This window comes from Microcaecilia unicolor, chromosome 2 (assembly GCF_901765095.1).
Source record: "Microcaecilia unicolor chromosome 2, aMicUni1.1, whole genome shotgun sequence".
Taxonomy (NCBI): domain Eukaryota; kingdom Metazoa; phylum Chordata; class Amphibia; order Gymnophiona; family Siphonopidae; genus Microcaecilia; species Microcaecilia unicolor.
Genome location: NC_044032.1, coordinates 19,090,468 through 19,103,687, shown reverse-complemented (window position 1 = coordinate 19,103,687; position 13,220 = coordinate 19,090,468). Strand labels below are relative to the sequence as shown.

Genomic DNA, 13,220 nt, shown 5'->3' with positions numbered 1-13,220 from the left:
TATACTGTTGTAAACCACTTAGTTGCCTGTATAGGCTCAATTTGCAGTATATCAAATGCTTGGAAATATCAATCTATATAAATAAGACGTGACCGGCTCACCCGCAAATGTGCAGTAGAACCTGAATGTTGAGACAGCAAAAGTCCAAGCCCCGCCTCCACCAGCTCCAGAACTAGAAGGGAGGAGGAGTCAGAGGCGGGGCGAGGGGCGGAGAGTACACAAAACAGCCCGAACGTACGTGGAGAGAAGGACGGGGCATGGGAATCGGAGGGGGCGCGGAAATCAGAGGGGGAAGGAGGAACGATTGAAGTAACCCCTCCCCGATGTTGCCGTCACCACCGCTCCTGCCCACCTGTCACACAGTAACACCTATAGAACAGACACGGCCGGGACCACAATCAAGTGCGACCAGATAAGAATTACTACGCTGCGCGCGACACAACTGCGAGAGCTTCACCAACCCACGTGACTCTTCCCATTCATACTTCCACACCCGGCTGGCGCCCCGCCTTCCTCGCCTCTGATTAGCGGAGCCCTGAGGGGAGGAGCCGTGGCAGCGGTGACGTTTCACCCCGAGAGGCGTGGCCCCGGACGCGGAAATCGAGTGCCACAGTTTCGGGAGAAGGACATGGGGGAGAGGAGGGTTGCTGGACATGGGGGGAGGGCAGGGGAGACAGGAGGGTTGGTGGACGGGGGTGGGGGGAGGGCAGGGGAGAGAGGGCTGCTAGACATGGGGGGAGGCAAAATAAATAAACAGTGATGCAAAACCAGACTACTGCAGAATCTGCACACAATTCCCCACCAGCACACAATTCTGTGCTCGACACACAAAATTTTGTGCAGGCTGAAGAGTAACTCCCCTGGATCCCCTCCCTCCCAGTGCCTGCACAGCAAGAGGAAGCGATGAACACCTGAACATCAGGCCACATCTTCTCATTCTTGGCCCAAATATCAATTTGAACCATGTGGCTGTACAGAGTCCCATACTTTTCAAACCTTCAGTAAGGCCCAGGATAACAGAGGAGGACGATGTAGCCCAGTAGGCAGCTATGTGCTTCCTCTTCTTGCCACAAGATTGAAGGGGGAAGGAGGGAAAAACAAAACAAGCTGGGAGATATGCCATAGGTGTGGGGAGGGAACAAGAAGAGGACATATACCATGGGGATGGTGGCCTGAGCAAGCTGATGTGTGCAGAGTGTAAGGGGTATGGAGAATATGTTGTGATATGCCGTTTTGATTTGGAAATGGGGGGTGGTGGGGGGGGGGAACAGCCAGAACTGGAGGGTTTTACTGGGAGAAAGAACCAGGGGGAGGGGAGGGCAAAGAAGGTTGACTGAGAGATGTGGAGAAAGAACAGAGAAGCAGTGTGTGGGGGGGGGGGGGGGGGGGAAGCAGGGAAACAAATAACTGGGGGACAGAGATAATGGGAGGTATCCACTTTAGAAATGGGCCAGATAATGTGGGGGGGTTGAAGTGAGGAAAAGATGTTCAGTCTAAGTTAGGAGTGTGGAACCTGGAGAGTGATATTGCTGGGAAAGATCATGCCTGAGCAAGGAAAAAACTGCTGAGGTGGGGGGAGGGGGGGGAAGAGATTTCAGGCTTGAGGAGGATTCAAATCTTATAACAGGGAAATTCTCCATAAAAATTAAAAACAAAACAACACAGTATGGAGAATTTTCAAATGTTTTGCACAAATTTGTTCCTCAGTAAACTTTGTTTAAACAGATGGGAAGGTAGGCTAGACCACTCTAGCTGCCAAGGAAGCAGAGTGATGTATAAACTACAATCAAGGCAGAACCAGGAAAGGAATGCCAGTGTTTGATAGGAAAGCCAAACACTCATGCCAGAAAGCAAAAGGGCAGGGAAGGGCAAGAGGAGCAAAAAGGAAAGAATCTCAAGCTGGAAAGACCCATCAAGTCAGCCCCCATATGCCTGTCTAAAAAGCCAAGCTTTCAGATTGGCCTTAAAAGTCTTAAGGGAAAGTTCACTGTGGAAAGAAAGTGAGAGAGTATTCCAGATATATGATGAGAGGAAGAAAAAGGAACTGTGTCTAGTAGATTCATAGTGGGCAAGCTCCCCAGTATCTCTCCACACTCGTCCTTCCCTACACCCCTTCCTGTGCACTCCGCTCCATGGATAAATCCTTCTTATCTGTTCCCTTCTCCACTACTGCCAACTCCAGACTTCGTGCCTTCTGTCTCGCTGCACCCTACGCCTGGAATAAACTTCCTGAGCCCCTACGTCTTGCCCCATCCTTGGCCACCTTTAAATCTAGACTGAAAGCCCACCTCTTTAACATTGCTTTTGACTCGTAACCACTTGTAACAACTCGCCTCCACCTACCCTCCTCTCTTCCTTCCCGTTCACATTAATTGATTTGATTTGCTTACTTTATTTATTTTTTGTCTAATAGATTGTAAGCTCTTTGAGCAGGGACTGTCTTTCTTCTATGTTTGTGCAGCGCTGCGTATGCCTTGTAGCGCTATAGAAATGCTAAATAGTAGTAGTAGTAGTAGTAGTAGTAGTAGGACAAGGCAGTGATCATTAACAGAGTGGACAACCCTCGCAGGGGAGTAAGGGATGGTGAGGCAGGTGAGATAATCTGATACTGTTAGGTTTTAAGATACTGTACATCAATTGCAAATTGTCTCTTAATTTGAAGCAATCGATAAGTCACGTAAATAAAATAACTTTGCTGCTTCACAATTCAGATGAAGACAGGACAACAGTAAAGTCACCAAGAGAAGGAAGGGGCCAAGAATTGAATTCGGAAGGGATACGGATCCTGAAACTGCTAACGGTGACAAAGCACACATTTACTGAAGTGCTGCCTGAAAGGACACACCGATTCTTACCTTATGCAGCAGGCTGAGAGCCTCCAGCTCAGCATCTGTTTTCTCCAGGTGACGGAAGAGCACCAAAGACTGATATAGGGCTGAGAGACACTGGAAATCCACCTGCAGAGCTTGTTTCCAATACTGAAGTGCCATCTGAGGCTTACCCTGCCAGTGAAGCAAAGACAAGAAAAGAAACAGGTATACTTCACAGTATTTATGTATAGGCTCACCTCCACTTTGACACGCAGGTAAATCCCACACCAAAAGTACAGAAATACGCCAAGCAGAGAAGCATACAGTAAGTGGCAAACCATTTTAATAAACTGTGAATTAAAATGGAGCCAACATGGCTGTGTTTTCACTGTTGCCAGTGTCAAGAGTCTTAAAACCTCATATAATCCACAGTACTAATATATTTGATATGTAAATCAACTTATTAAATTATACAAAAATATAAAATACAAAAGAAAACAACCATTCCATCATATAAAATTAATTCCAGTGAAGTCGAGATATCTGTTGTGAGGGGCTGACCAGTCAAAAATTCTAGAAGGAAAGGAAGCTATGTGGCAAGGGTAACTTGCGCTGACAAGCGAGTTCACTGCCCAAGGTAGCCTCAAACAAGCCCTCTAAAAGAACACGGAACTGGACTCACCCAATGGACCAGAGAAATCTAATTAGGTCAAAACACAGGAAAAACACACACTGCACCTGGTGAGAAAGGGTCTTACACCCTCTAGCATACCTAGGAGCAGGGTGGTGGGGGTGGTTCACCCTGGGTGCAGACAGCGAGGGGGTGCGGGGTGCAGGCTGTCAGCTCTGCTAGTGCCCTGCCCCAGAACAGGTCAGAAGGGGCAGGGGACCGGCAAAGCCGACAGCTGCGCGCCTGCTTCGCACACTCCCTTGTTTGGAGGAGGGGGTACGCGGTCCATCCCGGGTGCCATATAAAAGGTAGGTACACCACTGGTCTTACCTGCTAATTTTCTTTCCGTAAGTCCAATCCACATCTCATGGCCTAACAGCTTTAAGCTCTGCCCTATAAAGAAGCGCTGTGCAGCATTAGCCAGATTCTCGTAACAAAGCAAATGGTGACCACACACACAAAACAAAAAAAAAAACAAAGAAAATAACCCCCCAAAAGCCTTTTTTTCTTTTCCAGGAGGAGGAAATCTAGTCTTAACCAGAAAATATGTCCACTGAAAGAACCCTGAAGATCTCATGGTGTCTCACCACCTTATAAAATAAACCAAAGATCATCAAGTAAACTAAAATACCAAAAACAAGTAACATGGAGGGATTCTGGACTGGGCTGGCAGGACTCAAGGAAAGAAAATTAGCAGGCAAGACTAAATTGTTTTCTTCCCTTTCATCCACCAGAAGTAGCAGAACAACAATCTTTCAACTGAGTAGGCAGAAACCCTGCTGCAAAAACACCAAAGGCAGCATCTTCACTGGCATGAACGATCAACCTATAGTGTTTGGAAAAGAAGTGCACAGAAGACCAGGTAGTGGCCTGGCAAATCTCAACAAGAGAAATGGACTGTGATTCCAACCAGGATGCCACCATACCCCCTGGTCGAATGTGCTCAGTTACTTGCTATTTTGTTTTCCAGAGCTACAGAAGAGCTGCACGCTTGAAGACAAAGAAAATACTGAGCATTCTAGACTGCGTGATACCCTTAAGGGGCGAATCATAAGAACTACTTTTCCCTGTCTCCATCTGCTGGTTCATGGTCATAACCCATTAGTCTGGACGGGTCTGGTATGACAAGGAAAAGGATGGATGGATGATGCCGATAATCTGCCTGAACATAGGAGGGATCTGGACTATTCTTGGTATCCCCAAAAAGGGGCACCTTATAGCAGGACCTGGGACTTCGGTCTGTCAAATGCGGCTCAACTAAGTGACCAGTTCTCCAACTGGACCTAGCAGCTCTCACCAGTCCAGACCGAAGTTGCACGGAATGCCCACCACCATATGTTCTAGGGACCAATTCTGCATGGTGCCTCTTACAGGGCAAAGCTCACAGCTCTTACATCTGTCTCCATCTGCTGGATGAGAGGCACAAACCATGGGTTCTGGACTGATCTAGCAGATGAAAAAACGAAAACCTCTCCTCTCCGTGTAAAAACTGTTACTCTTACAAAAAAAAAAAAAAAAATCAGGAGACATACACCACCACCTTATATTTCCCAATTTTACCTTTGGTTAATCTGGATAAGTAATTAGAATAGCCTGAGATACATTAATAATATCCTAACAATCTTTTTATTTTGTGAATAATGGTTGCAGCTATTCAATGTGCTCCTTATGTCCTGTTAGTGCTGTAAGAAAACTGTGGAATTGAAGTCATTCCTCTAACTCTTCCAATCATCTACTTCAAGGCACCTCCGTCCAGTTTGGGATTTACACAATCACCATCTGACTGACCTTTAGAGCTTAGTCTAGACACGGACAAAGGGAGAACAAGGCTGCAACTTATCCTCTACTGGAGTACTGTTATCCCATGCAATCTGTAATACTAGTCTGTTTCTCTCCACCATCATTACTAACAAAGACAGAGAAGCCCATCACTGCAAGGGAGCATCATAAGATTCACTCTTCCCAGGCTCAGGATCAATATTTCTACGACATCCATCCTCTGGCTCCAGGCATAGGATCTGAACTTTCTGCAGTATTGCTTTCCCTATAACTTACAACAGTGCTTCCAAATTTTTTTTTAGTGACTATGACTCCATGATTGTGGGCAAATAACATTGTGTGACCCCCTGAAAATGCAGAATAATGATTTTATTTATTTGTAGCATTTGTCTCCCACATTTTCACACCAATTTGCAGGCTCAATGTGGCTTACATTTGCCGTAATGGCGGTTGCCATTTCCGGGTAACAGAATTACAAATGGTATTGCGTTAAGGTGTATACATACACGGTAACATACATGGAACATGGCATATATGGAACAGATCATGGTGTATATATATATATATATATATATATATATCATGTGCATACATACGTGTTAAAGAAAAATAAATTATGGTATTGCATGAAGGTTTCTGAGAATAAGTTGGATTGTAACATACATTAGGTCATCGATTATAGAGAGTCCCTATTCAGCATAAGGTTGAAGTGGTAGTGCTTGATCATAAATATCAAAGAGGTTAATCTTTGATGTACTTATGGTGAGCCCACCTAGGTCACGACCCCCAAAATAGGTGAAGCTCTGGCCAGGGCCGGTTTTAGACATGATGGGGCCCAGGGCAGAAATTAAAGGAGCGAGCCCCTGATCCCCTCTCCTCCCACCTCCCCATGGAGTTGTGGGACCCAGGGTAGCTGCCCTGTTCCCCCCCCCCCCCAAATGCCATGCCTGGCTTACAAACTGTTCCCTGTTTTGAGTTGCTCCCCTTTCAGCCATTCTCCAGGGCTTCACTCAGCTTATGAATTGGTAATCTACATTAAGACACATCTAGCTGCTCCCGCCATACTCCACAGAACGACCATACCATTCTCTGACAGCAGCATCCAATGGAAGTGTAGATCTCTGCTAGGACTCTCCGGGAGCATAGCCCTGCCACTGCTTCCTGCAAAATACCAGCAGCTGCTCTGGAATCCCCTTCCTCCATAAGCTGCAATCCTGAGGAAAAGAGATAGAGCGCCCCACATTGTCAGAAGTGAAGACTGCACTGTAACACTCAGTAAGGAATCAAACAATTATTTACAATTATTGGAAAACTTATTATTCTGCAAAGCTCTGAACCTGACAGGGGCTCCAACTTACCAGCAACAAGATCTAGGATACAAGATTGTTTTAAGATCTCATCTGAAAGACACAGTTCAGTCTGCTCAATGGGTAAATATCCCAGGCTACTCTTTGCAAGGATAGGGCTGAAATCACAATGCCATAATAGTACTAACAGAAGATTGTCCAAAATGTCCTTTTTGGTGGTATTCAATTTTACAGATTCATAAATTTGAAACCTCTGTTGCAGACAAAATGGGCGAGATGTTCTACTGCTAAAATTTGGCCTCATGTGGATAATTATCTGAAATGTTATAATTTTAGGTAACTTGTTTAAGATTTATTATTTTTTTTTATTTCATTTGTACCCCGCACTTTCCCACTCATGGCAGGCTCAATGCGGCTTACATATTATATACAGGTACTTACTTGTACCTACTACTACTACTTAACATTTCTAGAGCGCTACTAGGGTTACGCAGCGCTGTACAATTTAACAAAGAGAGACAGTCCCTGCTCAAAGAGCTTACAATCTAATAGATAAGAGTGAGACAAATATAGGACAATCAAGCCATTGTGACATCACTGATGAGGTTGGCTCTTAGGCATTGGTGGAATGAGGCATTATGACATCACAATCTCAGCTCTGGATACCAGAGACTGAAACTCTTCACACTAAGGGGGGAAGTGGGCCAAGTATAGGACAGTCAAGCCATTGTGACATCACTGATGAGGTTGGCTCTTAGGCATTGGTGGAATGAGGCATTATGACATCACAATCTCAGCTCTGGTTAAATCACTGCTATATGTAATACTACTACTACTACTTAACATTTCTAGGGTTACGCAGCGCTGTACAATTTAACAAAGAGAGACAGTCCCTGCTCAAAGAGCTTACAATCTAATAGACAAGTGAACGGTCGGTCCGATAGGGGCAGTCAAATTGGGGCAGTCTGGATTCACTGAACGGTAAGGGTTAGGTGCCGAACGCAGCATTGAAGAGGTGGGCTTTAAGCAAAGACATCCATTCTCTCTTCCAATTCCACCCTCCCAACATTTCTAACTCTTCTAATCCCCCCCCCACAACCATTCCCTCTTCCAATTCCCCCCTCCCAACATTACTAACTCTTCTAATTCCACCCACATCCATTCTGGGGCAATAGAGGGTTAAGTGACTTGCCCAGAGTCACAAGGAGCTGCCTGTGCCTGCAGTGGGAATTGAACCCAGTTCCCCAGGACCAAAGTCCACCACTCTAACCACTAGGCCACTCCTCCACTCCTGATTTGCAGGTTTTTTTTTTGTTTGGATTCTGTGATACAGTTGATGTTATTACTTGAAAAATTGTTTATCTTTTTCTAAAACCAATAAAATTCTTGGACATAAAACAAAACGTCCTGCAGAAATTCTTCTGTAAAATAAGCTCATTTACAGTGCCCTGCAAAAAGACGTCAAACCCTTCTACATTTTTCACATTCTGCTTTCTAAAAACTGCAATTCATAATGCATTAAAGCAAGAGTTTGGTTCACAGATCTATACAACATACTCCTCACTTTCAACGTGAAAGAACAATTAGAGAAATATTCAAAAAGTAATTAAGAAGCCAACAAAGTGGTAATTGTATACATTTTCACACCCCATCACTCAGCACTTGGTGGAAGACCTTTTGCAGCAAAAACAGCCAAGAGTCATTTAGAAAAAGTGAGGAAGCAAATCTTCATTCAGGAGATTTCAAATTATTATGGGCCACATTAAAGTGATTTTTAGAAACAGAATGGAGCGGAGGAGTGGCCTAGTGGTTAGGGTGGTGGACTTTGGTCCTGGGGAACTGAGGAACTGAGTTTGATTCCCACTTCAGGCACAGGCAGCTCCTTGTGACTCTGGGCAAGTCACTTAACCCTCCATTGCCCCATGTAAGCCACATTGAGCCTGCCATGAGTGGGAAAGCGCGGGGTACAAATGTAACAAAAAATAAAAAATTAGTTAGGGTTTGCTATACAAGATTTTTTTTTTTTGTTTTTCTTAAATTGTTTTTGAATACATCTACATTTTTTTCACACTGAAAGTGTAGAGTATATTGGGTAGATCAGTGAAACAAACTCCTGCTTTGACCGGCATGGAGGGGGTGAGTGAAAGTGATTGAAGGTGCTATGATAGCCAAACTCCTGTTTTATGTTTAAATCTTTTTATTCAAAACAACATCACTTAATACAGATACTGCTTGTAACTAATAACCATAAATTGAACATGTCATCAGTGCAGCTCTATCCAACCTCTTATGTCAGGGCAGTATAAATTTTCACATTTTCCCCTCCCCTCCTTCCCCTTCCCTCTGTTCTTCTTCTTCCCCCCCTTTATGGAAGCTATTGGTTACAAAACGTTTCTAGGTTAAGTCAGCCAATTCCATTTCTTCTCTTCTCTTTGCTCTACCCTCCCATCCTCCCCCCGGAACTGTCCATAAATTTAGGAGATTTAGGCCAAGACCTCGCAATGTTGCCTTCCTCATATTGGAATGTGGGGATCTCCCAACCGGTTAAGTACAGCACTACGAGCCCGAGGAGCAAGCACATGTATGTAACTTTTCCAAGTCAAATATAGTTCTCTTTGTCTTTTAAATTTCAAGTAGGTGTCTTGTAATTCCATCAACAACAAGGTGTGGAATCTATTGCACCATTGCCAATATGTGGGAGGTTCTCGTTTAACCCAATTGACCATTATGCATTTCTTACCGATTAAACATGCTTTATATAGCAATAAATTATGGTGAACAGCACTGGCCCCCACCACAGCGTCCAGACCCAGTAGAGCATATTCCGGGCGCAATAGAATATGTTTATTCAACACATAGCCCATAAATCTAAATATTTTAGCCCAGAATCGTCGGATCTCCCGGCATTCCCATAGAGCATGATAAAAAGTGCATGGATCTTTTCTACACCGCTCGCATATAGGTGAATCCACTCCCCCCATTTTATGTAGTCTCATTTTAGACGTATAGGCACGAAAGATCACCCGTCCTTGGCATTCTCGTAGTTATCCATTCCTGGCATAAAGTCTTTATTCCCCATTATAGGTAGTAGCCCACTCTGGTGTGCGTTAAATGCCCATGCTCGTCCTAATTCTCTCCACACCATCCGAAGCGGTCGAACCAACAGGCTAGACCTAATATGTTTTGAAGGGAAGATTGCTTAGCCTGCAACACATATGGCAAGCGTAATGGATGAGCCCACTTTTCCTCGGCTTCCCTCGGTGAATGGTAAGAGGTTCCTAATAGCCAATCTCCCACGTGCCTCATTAAACAGGCTCTATTGTAACGTAACAAATCTAGGACCCCCATTCCTCCTCTATCCCATGTATCCAACATATTTGTCCAACTTATTTGCGGCCTCTTCTTGGCCCAGAAGAAGTGAGACAATAAACCCATCAATTTCTTCCTATCCCTTTTCAAAAAGTATATAGGTAATATCTGGAAGCAGTAAAGCCATTTTGGGAATAACACCATATTAAATAAGGCTATCCGCCCCGACAGAGACAGTGGCAGATTAGACCATCTGTCCAGGAGACGCCTCGTATACTCAAACAAGGTAGTTATATTTTTCTGATATAGTTGGGATGGATCCCCTGGCAGCTGTATTCCTAAATAAAGGAGTGATCTTTGCGTCTAAGTGGGCAAGCTAATCGAGACCATTCCTCATCTGACATGTATAGAGGTTGAATCTCAGATTTGTCCAGATTAAGGCCAAATCCGGAGAAATCCCCGAATTCTTTAAAAAGTTCCAGAATCGCTGGTAGGGATACGCTCGGCTGTCTAAGGACGACCAGTAAGTCGTCCGCGAAAGCAGAGATCTTAAAATGCTCCTCCCCCACTTTTACCCCCTGTATTTCTGGTGAGCCCACGGTGTCTCGAATTAGGGGGTCTATCACCATCACGAATAAAAGAGGGGACAGGGGGCATCCCTGTCGGGTGCCTCTTGCTATCTCAAACTGTCTAGATGTCAGGCCATTCACCGCCACCTCTGCCATTGGGCCATGATACAGTGTCTTAATGGCCTCAGCAAAAAATCCCGTAATCCCATAAGCTTCTAATACCGCAAACATAAAGTCCCATCGCACTCTATCAAATGCTTTATGAGCATCAAAGCTTATCAATACTGATGGGATGTTACCATTTTTTATCTGTTCTAATGCCAGTAAAATCCTCAAGTTTTTTGCAACCGATCTGTCTCTCACAAATCCTACTTGTGGGTCTAGCACTAAGTGAGGTAAGAACCTAGCCAATCTATTTGACAGAATTTTAGCAAATAATTTGGCTTCATATGATATTAGAGAAATTGGACGGTAAGATTCCGCTAAATCCGGGTCCTTTCCTGGTTTCAGTAATACAATTATCTGTGCTGCCCGCAGTGAGTTTGGGAGTTCTCCCTTGGTAATATGACTATTAAAGACGCTAGTAATACAGGTTCCTATATCCTCCACCAGGATTTTATATACCTCTGAAGTGAACCCATCTATCCCTGGAGATTTATATAGCGGACTGTCTCGTATACACCACTTAACTTCTTCTTCAGTGATATTTGCATTCAAGATTTCCTGTTGGTGTCCCTTAAGCCGGGGGAGAGTTAGTCCCTCCAAATATAATTTTGCCTCTAGACCTTCCTCCTCTGGCGGTGAGTATAAACGGGCATAAAAATTTTCAAACACTTTATTAATATCTTCATTTGTGTGATGTCTAAGGAGAAATTAGATCTTACCTGCTAATTTGCTTTCCTTTAGTCCCTCTGTGGGTGCTGTGGGTGCTTGAGCACCCCCAATATTGAGAAAAACTCATGTACATGTCCAAGGAGGGGTCATTTCCATTGGACTTAGCACCCCCAATAATTTTGAAAAGTTGGCTCCTAGCCCACAGACAAACGCCACCCGAGATTATAAAGAAACAAACATCAAACAGGCTGGCCAAGTGATGAATATATAGTGGGACATAGACATACAGGAGTCCAAGATAGAGAAATAAATTGCTAAAACTTGGACCTGCACCCAGTTCTGTAGCCCACCTTTTGATGCTGCTTTTAACTTCTAACCCTTATTCACTCTGTTCAGGACCCTTATTTTAAACCTGCTCACTTTAAAATCTCCTTATCTCTTGTTTGTTCTGTCTGACCTAATGAGATTGTAAGATCTGAGGAGCAGGGACTGTCTCTTCATATTCAAGTGTACAGCGCTGCGTTTTTTTAGCAGCGCTTTAGAAATGATAAATAGTAGTAGTTGCAGCTTCAGAGACTGTAGTGCTATTAGGCTACAGCAACCAGCTACTCAACATTAAAAACATAAAAAGCAAAGAAATGACCCCCCTAAAGAACATAGGCGACTCCTGAGAAAGATCAGCCCCAAACGGCCCGAAGACGGCGAAAGAGAAAGTCCCGACGCACCCCCCAGTGGCGCACAATATTTACAGGAGCCGGAAGAGGAGATCCCCGACGCTGGCATACAGCGCGTCTCAGCTTCTCGGACATGACGGTAACGCGCGTGCATGCACGTACCCGATTCGCGCCAAAATCTCTTTTTTTTTTAAGCCCTGCTCTGCCGAACAAACCGCTAAGGGAAGAACACAAACGGCAGTGCTAAATAAAATACAGCTCAACTCAAAGAGGGCTGAAAACAAAATGCTGCCGCTTACTCTCTTTTTTTTTTTTTTTTTTTTTTTACACAGCTGACTCACAGCATTCCCATGCAATCAAACGGAGCTGTCTGCTCATTCAGTCAGTGGGGACAAGTTGTCTTTAATTTTTTTTTTTTTTTACACCTAAACTCCTCCAAATTACTGCTGCCTCTTTTTTTTTTTTTTTTTTAACCAGCTAGATAATATAGACACCTAAAAACAGCAACCAGAGCTGCCTGCTCGTTAAAGTAATGGGGAAAACTCCGCTGAAGAGTAATAGAACAACACATAGCTGTCTGCTCGTTAGAAGCCGGGGGATGTAGCTTGCTCCTTAAAATGCTTATAAGATTTAACTTTCTATAGTGGCTGCCTCTCCCAAAGACATACACCTTTCTAAACAAAGGGTAGTCCTTCCCAGATATGTATGGGAGATGGGGAGGAAGGGGGGAGGGACCCGGAGACATCCGAGTTTGACACCCCCAGAGGCTGTAAAAGAAAGGAAAAGAAGTCCCTACCTGACCAGCGTCTAACAGAGAATTCCTAGGCACAGAAGAAGAGGTAGCAATGTTGTTCTTATTGTAAACCTCTAAAAGAGAAAGAGAGAGACTAATGGGCTCGCTTCCTACCTGCTGGGAGACTGAGAAAATACTGAGGCTAAGGTCACATGGCCAGGGCTCCTATTGGCTCTCTAGAGTCAGAGTTTTTCTCAGTCTCCACCTGCTGGTAGGCGAGCACAACCCATCAGTCCAATCCTGGTCCGGTCCGGAGGGACGCTAAGGAATACCGTGTTCGTCTCTTATATGTGTCACCCATCTCCTTCCCCCCACCTGATTAACTAGCCGCGCTAGCAACTTTCCATGTTTATTTGCATATTTAAACATTTGATACTTATAATATGCTAAAGATTTTTGCGTGCGGGAATGAATTAACTGATTGAGTTCTACCTGCGTTGTCATCAGTAATTTCTTATGAGCAATAGAGTGTGTT

At 44.3% G+C, this 13,220-nt stretch overlaps 1 protein-coding gene across 1 annotated transcript in view; it reads right to left on the bottom strand.

Moving 5' to 3' along the window:
• The window catches only part of FANCG (FA complementation group G), an 80,319-nt gene that overhangs the window by 28,095 nt on the left and 39,004 nt on the right, over positions 1–13,220 (bottom strand). The window contains exons 6-7 of the mRNA XM_030192826.1: positions 6,343–6,473; positions 2,856–3,002 (exon numbers count right to left, since the gene is read on the bottom strand). Coding sequence (XP_030048686.1) covers positions 2,856–3,002; positions 6,343–6,473 — 278 coding nt within the window. The remainder of the gene's footprint in view (positions 1–2,855; positions 3,003–6,342; positions 6,474–13,220) is intronic.